At 35.1% G+C, this 18290-nt stretch overlaps 2 protein-coding genes across 7 annotated transcripts in view; one reads left to right on the top strand and one right to left on the bottom strand.

The window, feature by feature from the left end:
• ankrd11 (ankyrin repeat domain 11) overlaps positions 1–2141 on the bottom strand; it is a 213603-nt gene extending 211462 nt beyond the window's left edge. For 2 of the 4 annotated variants that reach the window (XM_087261895.1, XM_087261897.1), the window contains exon 1: positions 1752–2141. The gene's annotated coding sequence lies outside the window, so the exon portion shown is untranslated. The remainder of the gene's footprint in view (positions 1–1751) is intronic. The other 2 variants (XM_087261896.1, XM_087261898.1) reach the window with 1 other exon arrangement.
• A 5197-nt stretch (positions 2142–7338) lies between these two features.
• Positions 7339–18290, top strand: part of spg7 (SPG7 matrix AAA peptidase subunit, paraplegin) — a 37555-nt gene continuing 26603 nt past the window's right edge. For 2 of the 3 annotated variants that reach the window (XR_015496285.1, XM_087261921.1), the window contains exons 1-7: positions 7339–7888; positions 11910–12009; positions 12429–12512; positions 14570–14811; positions 14902–15041; positions 15169–15271; positions 16319–16444. Coding sequence is in view for 2 of the 3 variants with exons in the window: in XM_087261921.1 (XP_087118047.1) it covers positions 7724–7888; positions 11910–12009; positions 12429–12512; positions 14570–14811; positions 14902–15041; positions 15169–15271; positions 16319–16444 (960 nt within the window). In the remaining variant the exon portion in view is untranslated. Of the gene's footprint in view, positions 9433–10500; positions 12010–12428; positions 12513–14569; positions 14812–14901; positions 15042–15168; positions 15272–16318; positions 16445–18290 lie in introns of all 3 variants that reach the window. The other variant, XM_087261922.1, reaches the window with a different exon arrangement.

Raw genomic sequence — 18290 nt, 5'->3', positions numbered from 1 at the left:
GGTGTGGGGATCCTAAAATCACCAACTAGGCCAACGTACTCCAACAATTGCTAAAATTTTTTGCAAAAAAAAATTAAGACAAAAAAGGCATCCCCAGTCAAAAATAAATGTCATGATTCTCATGATGACCAAGCAAAACATGTTATTTCTTCGAACCTACAAAAATCCTTTCACGCCAAAACTGCTGACATTTATAACAGCACAGTCATGGCTTAAGTAACATTTGCTCTGCACCCTTAAGGCACTCAAAGTGTTGAAGACACGATATTCTGAGTCAACTGCACAGAAATAGCACTCAAAAGGGTGCACAGAGAGAGCAAATAATTAAGGTTGAGTATGACTGCCGTCAATGAAAGGGAAGGCTTTTAGAAAATCTCAGTAACAGCATTCCTGACCCCACACCCCAAGCAAAGCCCATTTCCCCTATCCACCAAACAATGAGCACAACTCACACAGCACAAGAATGGGGCAGACAAACAGGCCTGACAACCTCAAACGAACACCTACAGATCATCATACTTCAGCTAAATCCTGATTAGTGATCTTAAACCTCCTTCTGGAAAAGTCTACAAGTGCTGAAACAGGAACAGTGTGTTGCAACACTCCTGCGTATAAGTTGTGCTGGGTAGAAATAAACAAAAGTGAGGAAAGGGAGGGATGTAAAGTAGCAGCAGAGTATGTGGAAAGGGAGAGAGAGAGTGTGCTAACGCCCCAACACCGCCGCAGTGTTCTTCCACTGCACCAGCTCTGTTTACTTCATCACAAACTTTCACACATTTTCTCTCTCTCTACATTTCAGATCGCATCTAATCTACTATTGCAAAGGCCTTGCTTCAAAGCAACTCCTTTCTGAAGTAAACAATCACAGCACATAATGTCTAAACAAGTAACTAGTCACATCCACATGCAGCCTTCACAAAATGTGTTTTCAGGACAAATCCAACACTGCATTTTATCCAATCAACATTAACTAAGCGTGCATTGAGAAAGCAGTTCCTTGTATAGTGAATCAGGCCAACTCTTGCATAGGAACAGCTTTAATAAGCACTCATGTCTTATATTCTGAAAATATGTGTTTTCCCATGCAAGCCACATTATAAAAGGTCCCAATTGAAAGCCAAAACCAATCTGAATGAACACCGCCTGCCATTAGATAACATCTAACCTCATAAAACACATTTTATCATCATAACAGTGTTGCAGTGATCTAATATTTATAATGTGAATGGTGCACTGATAACCCAACTCAAATTGTTATTTATTCTGGATCTCTTAATCCCAGCAACTACTCCAGCACATAAAAATCAACGTGCAGTCTCTCACGAGTGCCCTTGAAACATACATATATTAGGCTGCCCATCCCAGTGGCTGATTTCTGCAGGGCAGCTGAGCCCGTCTGGTCATATCCGATTCCCAGAGAGAGAGAGAACGACAACATGACGAGGATTATTTTCATTTCTCTAGCTTCACACGCTCACCTCCATTTCTTATAAACACTACCAACTGTAGACCCACGCTAAACATAGGGAGGAAGAAATGCGCAAATTTTTGCCTTAAATAACAAAAATATTCAGCAATACGCCAACATTTCCTCGACTTCAGGGTGGGGGAGGGAAACAAACTCCCGTTAGCAACGGGGCTAAAGCCGTTAGCGGGCTAACCGTGAAAGTCGACGCCTGGATGGACGTGCATGCGTTTTTCCGACTCGAAAATGATTCTTAAAAAGCGTAGAGGGATTTACAAATGCTTACCTACTCCAAAACGTGAGCTACATCTACAAAATTATACTTGGTATTCCCTCCCGATGCTTGTTTTTCCCATTTGAGGCCTTCTGCTTCAGCAAACTCCGATGCGGGAACATCCGAGGCGCGCGACGCTCATTTCAGTCCGCGCTCGCGCCAGCGTGCTAAGCTAATCGCTGATTACCTCCTCCAAAATGCGATGGTGATTAAAATCTCTCAGAGCTCCGATAGACTGGTAAGAGAAGAGGTTATAAATTCTCCATTCGTCCCATTATAAGTCAACGGGTCTCAGTAACATTAAGCTTGCAGGTTTGGCTTTATTTGAGGTGCAAAAATAAAATTCCGCTTCAAGTTAATCCTCCACGTCCGACTCCTTCCGAACCGTTGCGATCGGCCTTTGACTCGCGCTGACGAAAAGCGGACGCGGGGAGTTCATACGCGGAATGTGATAGGCTGACGCGTATGGGCGGTCACTGTTGTTCCCCGTTGCAACGGTGCAACTGGCGCCATTGTGGCTCTTCCGAAGGAGGCTTCCACGTCGTTTTCTCTGGCGGTTTCGAGCCGTAATGGCGGGCACGGTGGCATATTTTTGCGAGCTCCATTTGGTTGAGAGGAAAATGGAGAACCTATGTTGGTTTATGAGGAAAGTTGACCGAGTGTGGTTTTAAGGGTACCGCGTGAACATAGATGTCGAATTCTCCCATCTTTATTTTAGCTGAGCTAAAAGGTCATTTATTGCAGCCATTTATCTTATCCACCGTTTTTTTTATTTTTTTTATACACCGTTTTAGAATTTAACATTTTGCCGATAATGGATCGCGAGTTCATCAGCTAAAGCACAGCATGCTTCCACTGACTATTGTTTGTTTGGTGTACTTGCTGCTGTAGATTTTGCTTTTAATTTCGCTTTTGACGTCACGAGCCGCAAGCTAGGCTTGTGACACCGATTTCCGCGGAGCAGAATAACGCAAGAGCTCCCTCTGTTGTAAAGAGATAGGAACTGTACTCTCTGACATAATCCCAACATCCGTGCCATAATCCATGCCAGGTAGTAACTGATTACATATAATCTGGTTTACGTAATCTAATTCCAAAGTTAGGTAAACATAATTAGATAATATTGCACTTTAAAATGCTCTTTATCAGATTAGTTACATTTTATAGACTTTGTGATTTGATCTGTTTATTTATTAGTTCGTTCTATATAAATAAAAAAATATATATTTATGAAAGTATTCTTTGATTTTAATTTAAAGTCTGGAGGAAGATGACCATGTAATGGCATTGCTTCTTTACATCTCTCTCTCTCTCTCTCTCTCTCTCTCTCACAATTCAATTCAATAATTGCTTTATTGGCATGACAATTGTTACAAATGTATTGCCAAAGCAGTTATAAAGTACAAAAAAACAGTACACACAATAAATAGTAGTAGTAGCAAAAAAAAAAAAAAAAAGATTATATTTATATATAATTAAATAAAATATCAACAATACATCATATTATCCAATATATCACATTAATATTCAATATATTATATTATTATATTATATCTATCTACATATATTTATTTGTGTTTCCTCTTTGTGCTCTGGTATTCTGGTGATTTTTCCTATATCAGATTGTCGTACCTCCCATTCAAAAAGTTATTTTGATGATGCAATATTCTACCCATCAGATTTTGCTACCAGTGTAAATTTTAATGTGGAGTAGTGTAATATGAAGCTGTACTATCGCACTAATCCCTAACCCCAACCTCAGAACCATTCAAATACAGTGTTGGTATAGCATAATCTGATGGGTGAATGTCAGGACACCAGTTTCCACCACAGTCCAAAGACGTGCTATAGGTGAATTGAATAAGCTAAATTGGCCGTAGTGTATAAGTTTGTGTGTAAACGAGTGTGTATGGATGTTTCCCAGTACTGGGTTGCAGTTGGAAGGGCATTTGCTGTGCAAAACTTATGCTGGATGAGTTGGCGGTTCATTTCGCTGGGGCAACCCCTGATGAATAAAGGAACTAAGCTAAATGAAAATGAATGAATGAATAATTAAGTGTCAATACAAAGAATAATTTTATATAATAATAAATGTTAAAAAGTGTTTTAAGGTTAAAAAAAACATGTAAAAACTATCATAACCAATGCTTTTCAACTGCAAGAAATCACTTAGAAATCATTCATGGTTTTATAAACTCACTCTCAGTTTTATTAATAAATATAAAAAACAGCAATTTAACAAGTGTTTTTTTCTTCTTCTGTCTTTCCTGCTGATTTAAATAACACAGCTTCATCCAGCATTCAGTAAATGAGAAATAAACCTTGTGTCATGCCTACATTTAGAACACAAAATTAATATCTCTTGGGTTGGTCAAAGTGCAGCATGCACTGCACTTTAACCAATCCATACTAGAAACAATACTGCCTACCACTATGTGGACAACTATTCATTGTACATATCGCTGACAATTTTACATTGTCCTGTTTTTTTGGGAGTATGCTGTTGTATTTTGCATAATCGTTGTATTTGTACAGTCTGTATGTTGCACTGTCTGTATTTTGCACTGCCATTTTATTTGCACTGTCCGTATTTTTGCACTGTCATTTTATTTGCACTGTCTGTATTTTGCACTGTCGTTGTATTTGCACTGTCGTTGTATTTGCACTGTCTGTATTTTGCACTGTCGTTGCATTTGCACTGTCGTTGTATTTGCACTGTCTGTATTTTGCACTGTCGTTGCATTTGCACTGTCGTTGTATTTGCACTGTCTGTATTTTGCACTGTCGTTGTATTTGCACTGTCTGTATTTTGCACTGTCGTTGTATTTGCACTGTCTGTATTTTGCACTGTCGTTGTATTTGCACTGTCTGTATTTTGCACTGTCGTTGTATTTGCACTGTCGTTGTATTTGCACTGTCTGTATTTTGCACTGTCGTTGCATTTGCACTGTCGTTGTATTTGCACTGTCTGTATTTTGCACTGTCGTTGTATTTGCACTGTCTGTATTTTGCACTGTCGTTGCATTTGCACTGTCGTTGTATTTGCACTGTCTGTATTTTGCACTGTCGTTGTATTTGCACTGTCTGTATTTTGCACTGTCGTTGTATTTGCACTGTCTGTATTTTGCACTGTCGTTGTATTTGCACTGTCGTTGTATTTGCACTGTCTGTATTTTGCACTGTCGTTGCATTTGCACTGTCGTTGTATTTGCACTGTCTGTATTTTGCACTGTCGTTGTATTTGCACTGTCTGTATTTTGCACTGTCTGTATTTTGCACTGTCTGTATTTTGCACTGTCGTTGCATTTGCACTGTCGTTGTATTTGCACTGTCTGTATTTTGCACTGTCGTTGTATTTGCACTGTCGTTGTATTTGCACTGTCTGTATTTTGCACTGTTGTTGCATTTGCACTGTCGTTGTATTTGCACTGTCTGTATTTTGCACTGTCGTTGTATTTGCACTGTCTGTATTTTGCACTGTCGTTGTATTTGCACTGTCGTTGTATTTGCACTGTCTGTATTTTGCACTGTTGTTGCATTTGCACTGTCGTTGTATTTGCACTGTCTGTATTTTGCACTGTCGTTGTATTTGCACTGTCTGTATTTTGCACTGTCGTTGTATTTGCACTGTCTGTATTTTGCACTGTCGTTGTATTTGCACTGTCTGTATTTTGCACTGTCGTTGCATTTGCACTGTCGTTGTATTTGCACTGTCTGTATTTTGCACTGTCGTTGTATTTGCACTGTCGTTGTATTTGCACTGTCTGTATTTTGCACTGTTGTTGCATTTGCACTGTCGTTGTATTTGCACTGTCTGTATTTTGCACTGTCGTTGTATTTGCACTGTCTGTATTTTGCACTGTCGTTGTATTTGCACTGTCGTTGTATTTGCACTGTCTGTATTTTGCACTGTTGTTGCATTTGCACTGTCGTTGTATTTGCACTGTCTGTATTTTGCACTGTCGTTGTATTTGCACTGTCTGTATTTTGCACTGTCGTTGTATTTGCACTGTCTGTATTTTGCACTGTCGTTGTATTTGCACTGTCTGTATTTTGCACTGTCGTTGTATTTGCACTGTCTGTATTTTGCACTGTCTGGAGCCAGCACCTAAGCTTTCCACTCATCATAGCACATGTGCTGCTGATGATGTGACTATAAAAGTGATTTGATTTGATTTGTAGAAGTAGCCCATCAAGTTCATTTAACAACACAAAAAAAGTTTAAAAAGCATGAAACATTTTTCATAATAAGATAATAAGATTGTTTTTTTTTGAGAACTTTAATGCAGATCGTTGTACATTAAAACTATTGTAATTATTTTATGTTAGGTTATTTGGTAAATATTATAATTATTTGTTTGTTTATTTTACTTTACAGTGTTCTACTGAAAAACAAATAATTTCAAACTCTAATGCATTTTTCATAGAAAAAGAAAAATCACATATAATTCTTGTTAAAAGACAGCCACAATGTTACACACATACTGTAAAACTCAACAGTCAACTTTATCAAATGAAATGAGTGTAGTTAATTCAAAATTGACTGAAAGTTAATTCTACTCACTTGAAAAGAGTTTTGAATTTGTGTTAAAGGTAATAAGTTAATTAAATACCTCATTACTTCAATTTAAATGGAGTAAGTTCACAGTACTCGCATATTATTTTTTAAACTGTTTGAGTTCTCTAAACTTATTATGTTTTACAGCACTCAGTTGGTTTGAGTTCCCTTTATCAGATTTTACTGTGCTCAAATTGATCTGTTTACACAAATGGATTAAGTTCACAGTAATTATTATTATTGGTTTTTGAACGTAAATGGTTTGTTGCAATTTGTTTCCTAAATGGGTTGTGTTACCTTAATGTTTTGGGTGTTGCAGTGTACAGAAATAAATCTTCTGCCTAAGTAAATAAACATCTTTGTCTAAACGAAAAATAAAATTCAACAAATACCCCACTTTTAAAATTTGCTTTAGACTTCTTAAAATCATAAATAAATACAGATGCTCAACATTTAATTGAAATCAGCATGAATCACTTTCCATAATCTAGAGCAAAGATACCCAAACTAGGATATATCTATCTCTCAGAAAGGACAAATTTAGAAATTTGTTTAAATACTTTTGACATCATTTTTTTATTACAACTCTAAATCTTACATTTAGTACGTTGTTAATCTTTTTATTAAAATGACTAATTTTTTTTATTTAAAAGTATTTTTGGAAAATACTCCATTCTGGCTATTTTTTAATTGACTATAAGTCATATATTTTGTCTTTAATGGGCATAAAATGCTATAAAATATTTTAAAATTCAAAAATCGCTTTTAGTGTATAACCTTATATAGTTTTCTTTCTTTCTTTCTTCCTTTCTTTCTTTCATTTATGTTTATTGTTTTTCTTTCTCTCTTCTTTAAAATGTATTATGCAGATTGTAACACCATCTCCGTATTTTTTTTTCTCGTGTTCAAAGTTTCTGCAATCTATTGTTAACTGTTTTTGAAACTAATAAAAAAATAAAATAAAATCTTTGCGCATGCCCAGTTTGAATTATTTGTAGTTTTTTTGGTTATAAAATTTCAAGCAGAACTGCATTTCCCATTAGCCAGCGCAAGAGCTGTTTTCATCCGCGATTGGCTGATTCTAAAGGTGAAAGTTCAGCAGACATGTTTCTCAAGCCTATGCGGTAAACAACATTAGAGTTCACGGTTTTTGTAGTTAATAGAGACTTGTAATGTCCCTCTAACCGTATAATGTAAGGAAGTTTCTGTTTATTTCAACGTTTGATTTAATCGGGTATATCCAAACAGAAGACGTGCATGTTATTAACCGCTAACCTTAAATTTGTCTGCGTTTGATAAGACCTGCTACATAATCACTATGACAGCTCTGTGAAAGCAGCGCCTGAAAGAGGTCAGGTTTAAGAGTGGTCTTTATTCTGGCATAGCATGTCTTAGATCCAAGCGAATCGATACATCGGTTTTTAACATGGCAGCGCTACTTCTGCAGCGTGGAAACACATGTTATAGCAAACGGTTTTGGTCGCTGTCGTCTCGTTTTAGCTGTTTTCAGAACAGTAGAAAGCTAATAAAGAGCAATGTGACGCCTTTAGTGATTCCAAAGACACGAGGGCTAAACTCAGGACACTTTCAGGTTGGTCATTTAAATATTTTGTTAACTAATTTACAGCAAAGAGGCCTGGCTTGTCATTGAGGTAAAGTTGGTTAGATAATTCACTATGATAACTTACTTTCAATATTCGGTATGAAATCAGTCGTAAATAAGATTTCAAAACATTATTATTACTATTTATTAGACTAAACAATGGTTACGTTGATAGTCATTGGCTGGGGACGTTCTAAAATGCTTAAAGTGAGAAAAAAAAAAACTTTATGTGGTTTAATGTACCTAAACATCAACTAAAAGAACCCAAATTTCTGTCAAACTTTACTTGTAATTAACCCTAGCTTCTGTAAAAACAACAAGTCCCAAATCCATAGATAAAGTAAAAAACATCACAATTGGGCATGGGCCTGTATAAGATTCTGACGGTACATGATAACCTTGGATAAAGATATCATAGTTTCACAGTATTGTATTTGCTTCTCTAAAAAATATATTTTTTTAAATGTCTGGGTAAAAACAAAAACTTTTCCCCCTTTTTGAACACAATATATTTTATTTTAAGAAACATGTAAAATATTGGTAACACTTTATAAAAACTACTACACACTATAAATCATTTATTAAGCATTAGAATCTAGTGAATGCATCATCTGTTAAGCATCAACTCTACATTAATAAACGTTAGTAAGCAATTTATAACTGCAGCCACAAATACTCTATTCTTGGCTTACATGATTTATTTTTTATTACTAAATTAAGTATTGTATTATTTACAAACCATTTGTGTTTAAGAGTAATTGGAGGTTTTTAATATAATTCAGAATGAGTTATTAAATGATTAATAAACTATTCAAATTAACATTTATAATTCTTATTATTCAGACATATATTAATGGTTACTATGTATGTTAATAAATACTTTATTAACTCAACTTCATGCAGTATTGTGACCTAATCTAAAGTGAGGACTATTTATGCTTTATAAATCCCTTATAAATAACAATTCAAGGCTCAGTTAAATTCTAAACAGGAAAAATGACATTAACGACATTATTAATTTCTATTTATTTAAAGATACATAAATGAAACTGTACTTCAAATAAAAAATAAATTTTTGCAATCTTATCTAAAATAAAATCACTGTATAGTTTAAACATTGCATCTTATTATATTGTTAAATTATTATATTGTTGTTGTTTATTTTTATCTAATTTTATTTTGTATTTTGACACTCCTGTTATTTGGCAATGTTTAAACTTTACATTAATTTTACTTTTTAGATAAGATTGCAAAGATGATTGTTTATTTGATCTTGAGAGACCTGAAGATCTTTTCTGTTGGAGATACTGTTGTCCTAAAAAACTAAATAAAAGTTAATAAATCTTACTCATACCTTAGGAACGGGTATAACAGAAAATTTTGACTGTTTTGAAACCTTGACAAACCGCTATATATCTCAAAAATGGTTATTGTCTCATTCTTTATCACAATAAACATTTTCTCCCCATTGAAGTCTAGTATATGGTTAACATGGCTTAATGTATGTTAACAACAAGCAGGGAAAACCAGGGGTCCGTTCTTCGTACGTGGATTACTCAGTTAGCTGGATTTGGATATTGACGATTTGACACGATCCAGGATCGTTTCGTTCTTCAAAGCTGATCCGAGAGTTGTTGTCATGGCAACAGATCTGCTAGGTCCAACCTGATCGGGAGCAGGTTCAAATCATATAAACAGGATTAGATCGGCTCAGTTCAAGCAAAGATAATACAGAAAGTATGTACCGAGTTCTGATATTTTCTTACAGTAAAAGTTATATACACTTGGGAAAATAGTAGTTTTTAACTATATTTTTAAAGTTATAGTCATTAATAAAATAAATAAAGTTATGCATATTAATAAAACGTATGCAATCTGCACCCTCGAAATGAAAGTATAAAGACTGTCACCTGGTGGTGCAAAGAGAAAACTTATTGATATGAACTTTTTAGATCGCTTTAGTACAAATTGTGTATAATAGAAATGCACAATATGTGACTTTTTTTAAAAGCAATAATACATTTATGCAGTCATAAACATGTTTTGACAGTTAATATGCCAGTGATTTGATGCTTCACAAAAGTTGCAGACGCCTTTACCAGTATCAAAATGCTTTTGGAAACAACCAGTTATTCTTTACACCGATTAAAAAACTGTACTATAATAAAGAAAATCTTTTCTAAATGTAGAACTAAATACATTGATTTGCATTGAAATACATGATGAATACTCTTGTCTTGACAAATGAAAGTGTAAAGCCTGCAGCTCACAATAATGTGAAGTTACTGCGTGTCATATTTAACAAGCCGTTTACTGCTAATTTGATGTAATTTTGCTCACATGGATAATTGAATGATGTCATTACGCTGCTGTGCCGTCAGCCAATCGTTGCATTGCTGATCATGATTTCGAGGATCGATAGATCTGTCCTTAACAACACACGCAGCGATCTCAGATCAGTTCATCCAGACATTCTAATCTGATTCGCGAACTTGTTTGAAGAACCAAATAAGCGAGAGATCAGTTATCAAGATTAAAAGATCCAGGGTCTGCCAAATCATCTTAGATAATTTAAGCGAGGTACGAAGAACGGACCCCAGATTTCTAAAAAATTTTACTCTTGACAAACACTTTCTGTTGTCAAAAGAATGAGGTCTAATTTTAGTGACTGAAAATGTCACGTTATGCATTTTAAGTCTATTTTAAAATGAAAAAAAGCTTAACATGTACCTCAACAAGTGAAGCAAACCAAAAATCTATAAATTTTTACTTGTGATTAACGCTGACTACTATCAAGGCCTGATTCCGTGGATAGAGTGAACAATGTCCCCATTTAAGTCCTTTATAAGAGCTTAATATTTTTTAATTTAACATCTGGAGATGATCAAATATCTATAAAAATATACTCATAAACACTTTCTGCTGTTAGAAGAACAAGCTTTTATTTTAGTGTATCAAGTGAACAATATCACTTTAGGCATTCTCCATATAGAAGTCTTAACGTGGCTTAACGTACCTTAACACTAATCAGAGAAACCTGAATTTCTGTCAAACCTTACTTGTGATTAACACTAACTATTGTCAAAAGAACAGGCCCTAATTGTTTAGATGAAGTCAACAATATCACGTTAAACTTTTTATCCCCATTGAAGTCCATAATAAGCAAAGGCTTAAAGTAACTTTACAACAATCGAGGGAAACCAAATGTTAAAAAGGCTGTCCATAAAATCAAATTTTATTTTAACCCTAACCCTAACTCTAGCTGTCAGAAGAATGTGCTTGTGCATGTCATTGACATCCCCACAACAACATAGGGGGAAACACTTGGCACAATATTGTTCACTTTAGCTGTGGAAATTGGGCTCATACTTTTGCTAGTGGTTAGTATTAATCAAAAGTAAATTTTGATAGAAATTTGATTTTTCCACTTGTTGTTAAGCCCCATTAAGCCACTTTTTTTTTTCTTATAACAGACTTTAAAGGGGGAGAAAATGCTTATTGTGATGTTTTTGACTTTATCTATGGAATTGTGACTTGTTCCTTTTACAGTAGTTAGGGTTAATTACAAGTAAAGTTTGACAGAAATTTGGATGTTCTCTGGTTGATGTTTAGCTGCATTAAGCCACAATAGGCTTTTTTTTTACATTAAGCATTTTAGAATGTTGCTGCCCATTGGCTGCTAATGTGATTTCACTAGAGAATTCGCAATGAATACTTTAGAACACTTTAGAATTGGCAATGAATACTTTTCTGAAGCTATATTATCAAGGAGCACATCCAAATGTGTGAATATAAAACCAACTTTTCCTCAATTGGCTTGTCATAGTGTGACCAGTTTTAAGTGCATTAAATGTGACAAGTCATGTCTGTTGGTAGTTTTTGATGACATTCTATATAATAATCGCAGGAAATCTCAAAAGCACGTTTTTTTTTATTAATTTATTATGATCTGAATATGCATGACCTTGGTGTTCCTTCAAAGATAAACCTATCTGTAATTATTTCACAGGACATTTTGACAAAGCCTTTAATCCCAAGGCTTATTGGACTTGAATTCCATTGTCGCCACAACTTGCTCCCAACTCAAGCAAAACTTTGGAAACTTTTAGGTAAGTACTTGGCTTATTTGAATATTTTGGCTGAGCTATGTGGTATTGCAGCTTCCGACTGCTTATGCAGCTTAATACTTGTTCCATGTTTAGTTCATAAATCATCCTGGTGCATATTTTGGTAAAGTTGGTTTATCTTCACACATTCGAATTCTCCTTAATAGTATACTTTCTGAAAAGTGCTGATTCTATATAGTGAAATCATAATAGCAGTCTATGACTATTAAAGAACATCATTGCTCACAGTAAAGTAAATAGATGCTGATGTTGTTTTGAAATCGAATATTCAAAGTACCATGGTAAACAATCTAGACATCTAAACATGTCAAAAGTTGTCACTGAATGAATGTGTAAATATAAAACCAACCTTACCTCAGTCTTGTGCATTATATAATGGAAATATGTTTTAACCCTGTCAGGCAGTACTCATTACTTCAGCACATCCAACAGAAAACATGAAAACAAACAGGGTGGAAAAGGGAAGACCCCTGAGGAAGAGGAAGGTATTTTCTAAATCTCTCTACCAATTTTTTACATAACAAAATATGTTGATAACACTTTATAATAACTACACACACTATGAATCTTTTATTAAGCATTACCAAATAGTGAATTCATTATCTGTTTAGCATTAACTCTACATTAATAGACATTAGTAAGCAGTTTATAAATCAGCTACAAAAGCTCTACTGTTGACTTATAAGCACATTTATAATGCGCTTAATAACTGTTCTTTTATACTTTATTGCTTATTAATTGTTTATTACTGAATTAAGTATTGTATTTACAAACCAGTTATTTAAGGATATAATATAAATAAAATTATTGTTTAGTTTAACCAGTGCTAAATAACTTTGGAATGTTGTATCATAATATATTGTTAAATTATTATATTGTTGTTGTTTTATCTAGTTTTATTTAATTGTATTTATTTCTAATCGCATTTTAACACTCTGTTATTTTTATACTAAGCCTTTAATAGTCATTGATAGGGGGTTTATAAAGCATAAATAGTCCTCACTTTAGATTAGGTCACAAAACTGGATGAAGTTGAGTTAATAAAGCATTTATTATCATACAAATTAACTATTAGTATAACTGCATGAAGTTTAGTTAATAAAACATTTATTAACATACATAGTAATTATTACTATATGCCTGAATAGTTAAATAAATGTTGGTTTGAATAGTTTATTATTTATTAATTGTTTACTAACTCATGTGATTCTAAAAGCCACCAACTACTCTTGAATAAAAATGGTTTGTAAATAATGCAATACTTAATTTGATAAAATATTTAATACTTAATGTCATAATTAGTTTGTATGAAAATACAATTATAATACATTATAAATGTGCTTTTAAGTCAAGCGTACAGCATTTGTAGCTGTATTTATAAACTTCTTACAAATGCCTGTTATTGTAGAGTTAATGCTTAACAGATAAGGAATTAACTATTTGGTAATGTTAAACAGAAGATTCATAGTGTGTAGTTATTATACAGTGGTACCAATATGTCTTGATAATCAAGAACTGTGGTGTTAGCATGATGCTGAACTGGTACTAATGGACCCAAAGTGTGCCAAGAAAACATCCCCCACACCATTACGCCAGCAGCCTGAACCATTGATACAAGGCAGGATAGATCCATGCTTTCATGTTGTTGATGCCAAATTCTTACGCTACCATCCGAATGTCGCAGCAGAAATCGAGGCTCATCTGACCAGGCAACATTTCTACAATCTTTTTTTGTCCAATTTTGGTGAGCCTGTGTGAATTGTAGCCGAAGTTTTTTTGTTCTTAGCTGAAAGGAGTGGCACCCGGTGTGGTCTTCTGCTGCTGTAACCCATCCACCTCAAGGTTGGACATGTTGTGCACTCAGAAATGCTCTTCTGCATAGCTTGGTGTTAATGAGTGATTATTTTAGTCACTGTTGCCTTTCTATCAGCTGTAACCAGTCTGGCCCTTCTCCTCTGACCTCTGGCATTAAACAAGGCTTTTGCGCCTACAGAACTGACGCTCACTGGCAATTTTCTCTTTTTCGAAACATTCTCTGTAAATCCTAGAGATATCTCAGTAGATCAGCAGTTTCTGAAATACTCAGACCAGCCGGTCTGGCACAAACAACCATGCCACATTTGAAGTCACTTAAATCACTTTTCTTCCCTATTCTGATGCTCAGTTTGAACTGCAGCAGATCGTCTTGATCATGTATACATGCCTAAATGCTTTGGGTTGCTGCCATGTGATTGGCTGATTAGAAATTTGCGTTATTGAGCAGTTCGACAGGTGTACCTAATAAAGTGGCTGGTGAGTTTGTTATGCTCAACAAAACAAAGAATTTCTGCTTCATCTATACTTTTTTTGAAACTAATCTAAATAGAAACCAACATAAGAACCTACAGTATATGATACACAAATTTGGTACATCCATATGACATCATGTGTATTGGGAAAACAATGCGCTAAGTTGACCAATCAGACTCAAGTAACTCAATGCTAGATATAACTTAATGCCAGATCAGTTATGCATTCTTCACTTTTGTTGTTTCTTCCCTAGAAGAGAAAAAGAGACGAGAACAGGAGGATCAGATGTACAGGGAACGACTGCGCACACTCTTTATTATCGCTGTTATCATGAGCTTACTCAACTCTATTAACACCAGTGGCGGTAACATATCCTGGAACGATTTTGTGAATGAAATGTTGGCCAAAGGGGAGGTGTCGCGAGTACAGGTGGTCCCAGAGAGTGACATTGTGGAGATCTACCTTCACCCTGGAGCTGTCATCTTCGGCAGACCGGTGTGTCTCCCCCTGTACATTTAGTCCCTTGTGCAATTTTAAAATAATTGTCGTTTTACGCTATTATTAATATCTCATTGTCTGTTGTAGAGACTTGCCCTGATGTATCGAATGCAGGTGGCCAACATTGACAAGTTTGAGGAGAAGCTTAGAGCGGCGGAGGAAGAGCTGAATATAGATGCCAAAGACAGAATACCAGTGACCTACAAGCGCACAGGCTTCTTTGGGAAGTGAGTAATTTGTACTTTTCCAAAGAGCATGCAAACGTGGCAAGCTAAAAGTGGCATTAAAATCGACTGCTGGCATAACAAAATATAACCCTTTATACTTAATATAACAATTTATTTTCCTCCACAGTGCCCTTTATGCTCTTGGCATGGCTGCCATTGGGGTTGCAATCCTCTGGTACATCTTCCGATTAGCAGGAATGGGTGGGAGAGACGGAGGCTTTAGTGCATTTGTAAGTCAAGATTACCATTTACATTACTTTTGGGTCTTTGGATCAGAACCAGGGGTCGGGGCCCAGTTGGGGGCTTTTGAAAACTTCCAAGGGGCTCTCACACTGAGATAAGATTACTTGGATCAATATGTTATTAGGGCATTAAATGAAGACAGTTGGGATCTAAATAAAACAATCTGTTAACTGATATCGTATTTCTTAAATTCCCTCAATAACGGTAATATTTTAATTATACAGTAAAATGTAATTATACTGTAAAATGTACAATAAACTAAAAAAAGCGCTAAGTTTACAGTAAACTACTATATTTTATTTTATACAATGTTAATACACAAAATTTTGAATTATTAGCATATACATTGTGAAACTTTTTGTAATAAAGACAAACCCCATTAAAACCAAATGATGAGGAGAAAGTCGTTTCATAGCTCATCACAAAAAACTTTTACACAGGCAGTGGATATTATTTTTAATAGTAGTATATAAAAGTTGCTCAATATCATTAATTTATCTATTAAACACCAATATGGTAACAAATGACACTGAAGTCATGTGATGAACGTTCATTTTTAGCATTAGATAAAGTGGAAAATGCTAAATAAACATAACTAATAATGAAAAAAAGCTATAAAAAGACATAGTGGTTTCAAAAAATTATGCAGGGAACTCTGGGAATGTTATTTAAAATAAATATGATTAAAACTTGCCTAACTTAACAGTTAACAGGTTTTTACTGTAGCATTTTTACAGCTTTTTGTAACAGTAGATTGTAGAGTTAAATAGATGAAACTTTACTACTGTAATCGCAAATCAACATTATTGACAGTGTGTAATGTATAACATTTGTAAACCATGTTAACGACCAAATATCCCCACAAAAGTCCTATAAAAAGCAGTTTTGTGATAATTATAGCAGATAAAGTAGAAGACACACACACACACACACACAAACACATACAGAAAGAGAGAGAGAGAGCGTGTAATGCATTTTAAAGAGATTACAATCTGATTGTATTTTGATGTAAAATCATCTGCCTCTTCCACCAGAATCAGTTGAAAATGGCTAAATTCACCATTGTTGATGGGAAGTCTGGGAAAGGTGTTAGCTTCAAAGATGTGGCAGGAATGCGCGAGGCCAAGATGGAAGTCAAAGAGTTTGTGGATTATCTCAAGGTAAGAAAGTCCAAAACATGATTAGACTGAGTCGAGTAAGAATGAAATATTTCAGTTGCATGCTTAAACCTTTCCTGGTGTATTTAAAAGGTCATAAAGCAACAGCATTTTAATTTTTCAACACAAGTCGTTAGTGTAATATTTTCGACATGTTCATTTAAACAATACAGAATAATAACTAAGGAATTATTGGCCTCTCACCTCTTTTGTTCATGTATACTAAAGATTGTCTATACAGCAGGGCTGCTCATGAAGATCTACCTTCCGGCAAAGTTCAGCTCCAAACCTCGTTAAACACACCTGAACCAATTATTAGGAACTGAGCAGCACTTGATAGTTACAGGCAGGTGTGTTTGATATGGGTTGCAGCTGAAATCTGCAGAAAGGTCGATCTCCAGGAACAGGGTTGAGCTCCCCTGGTGTACAGGAACTGTCATATCATAAAATACGCCTATGATTCAGTGATTGTTAGGCCCAAACGGAATCTGTGCCTGTGCGCACAGAAATCCGCAGATTTTTAGTCATTTACTCTATGTCTTTACTTGTGTAAATTTATTAATTCAGTTTTTAAATTAATTACACTAATATTATTAATAATAACAGTAATATTAAAATGCGCTTATGATTTATTTACAAGACAGTTTGTAAAGTTATGTTTTCTGTCTTTTAGTAGCTATATTATATAGAAGACTTGTTTTGTTTACCTGATAAGTGGATGTAATTGGATTTGCATAGTAAAGATTATATAAACGTTAAAAATGTATTATTCTTGTTTTTAGTTTTGAAACTCCTAATCGTGAGTCTCCTCCACGATCAGGATTTGGGACATGGCCCTGTTGTGGAAGAATTTACTTCCTGGTGTGATTGATTTTCTATCCAGTTGAATATAAATAAAACAAAATACATGGAGTTAGATTACAGGAAGGCTTTTCCTATCCCCAGTATAACAACTATTAAGGGGTTTGAACATTGAAATTGTTGACAATAAATATCTAGGGGTTGATCTTAGAGAAACGTTTTGAGTTTGTACCTCTATGATGACACTGTTTTGGAAAGATGTGCACTTTTGTTCCTTTGTATTCCAGGGATTTCTCTTTAGCCAACTTCATGATAAATTTTCCATATGCTAGTGATGTAATATGATGGTTAATGCTCTCAGCCGATCATCTTTCATTCTTCGCTGCGCTCTGTGTGCTCTATATACCTGTACTGGTTTAATGAAGTTTTCTGGGCCCAGCAATTTTGGGAGTAGTTCCGCGATGAATTTGGTGGGTCTCCCGCTTTCTTCCTTTTTAGAAATTCTCACAAGTCGAATGTAATTGCGCCTGGAGCGGGATTCGAGATCATCACTTTTTTTCCTGAGTCGTTTCCATTCGTCCACCAATTCTGCACACTGCTTTTGTACTGCTGAAAGGCGTACGTCGTAGTCTGTGCAAGCCTCTTTAATTGACTAAATGTTTTCTGTGAGACTTATCAGCATCATACGCAATTCTGCAATCATTTGTGTAAAGGCTTCAATTTTTCGATTAACTGAGGCATTTAAAGCTGTTATAGCATGCATAATGTCTTGATTGTTTGAAGAAGTTGTGCCACCTTTATTGACAGCTTGCCTCGTCTCCTCTGTGTGACCAGCTTTGCCGTGGTCGTCGTCGACCTCTTCTTGTAATCTGCCTTCTTTTTTCAAGTTTTTTGGCATTATGAAGGCTTATGGTGTTCTTGAATTTCTTGAGAGCTATTTTGACGATTAATTATTACATCTGATGATCAATTATTTAAAATTATTTGGAGGATTGCTGGAGCTTAGACGCAAGCAACCTTCTCCATGTGCTCCGGAACCGAAAGTCAT

This window comes from Danio rerio, chromosome 7 (genome assembly GCF_052040795.2).
Source record: "Danio rerio strain M-AB ecotype USA chromosome 7, GRCz13ab, whole genome shotgun sequence".
NCBI classification, from domain to species: Eukaryota; Metazoa; Chordata; class Actinopteri; order Cypriniformes; family Danionidae; genus Danio; species Danio rerio.
This window is presented reverse-complemented; position numbering and strand designations above follow the sequence as displayed.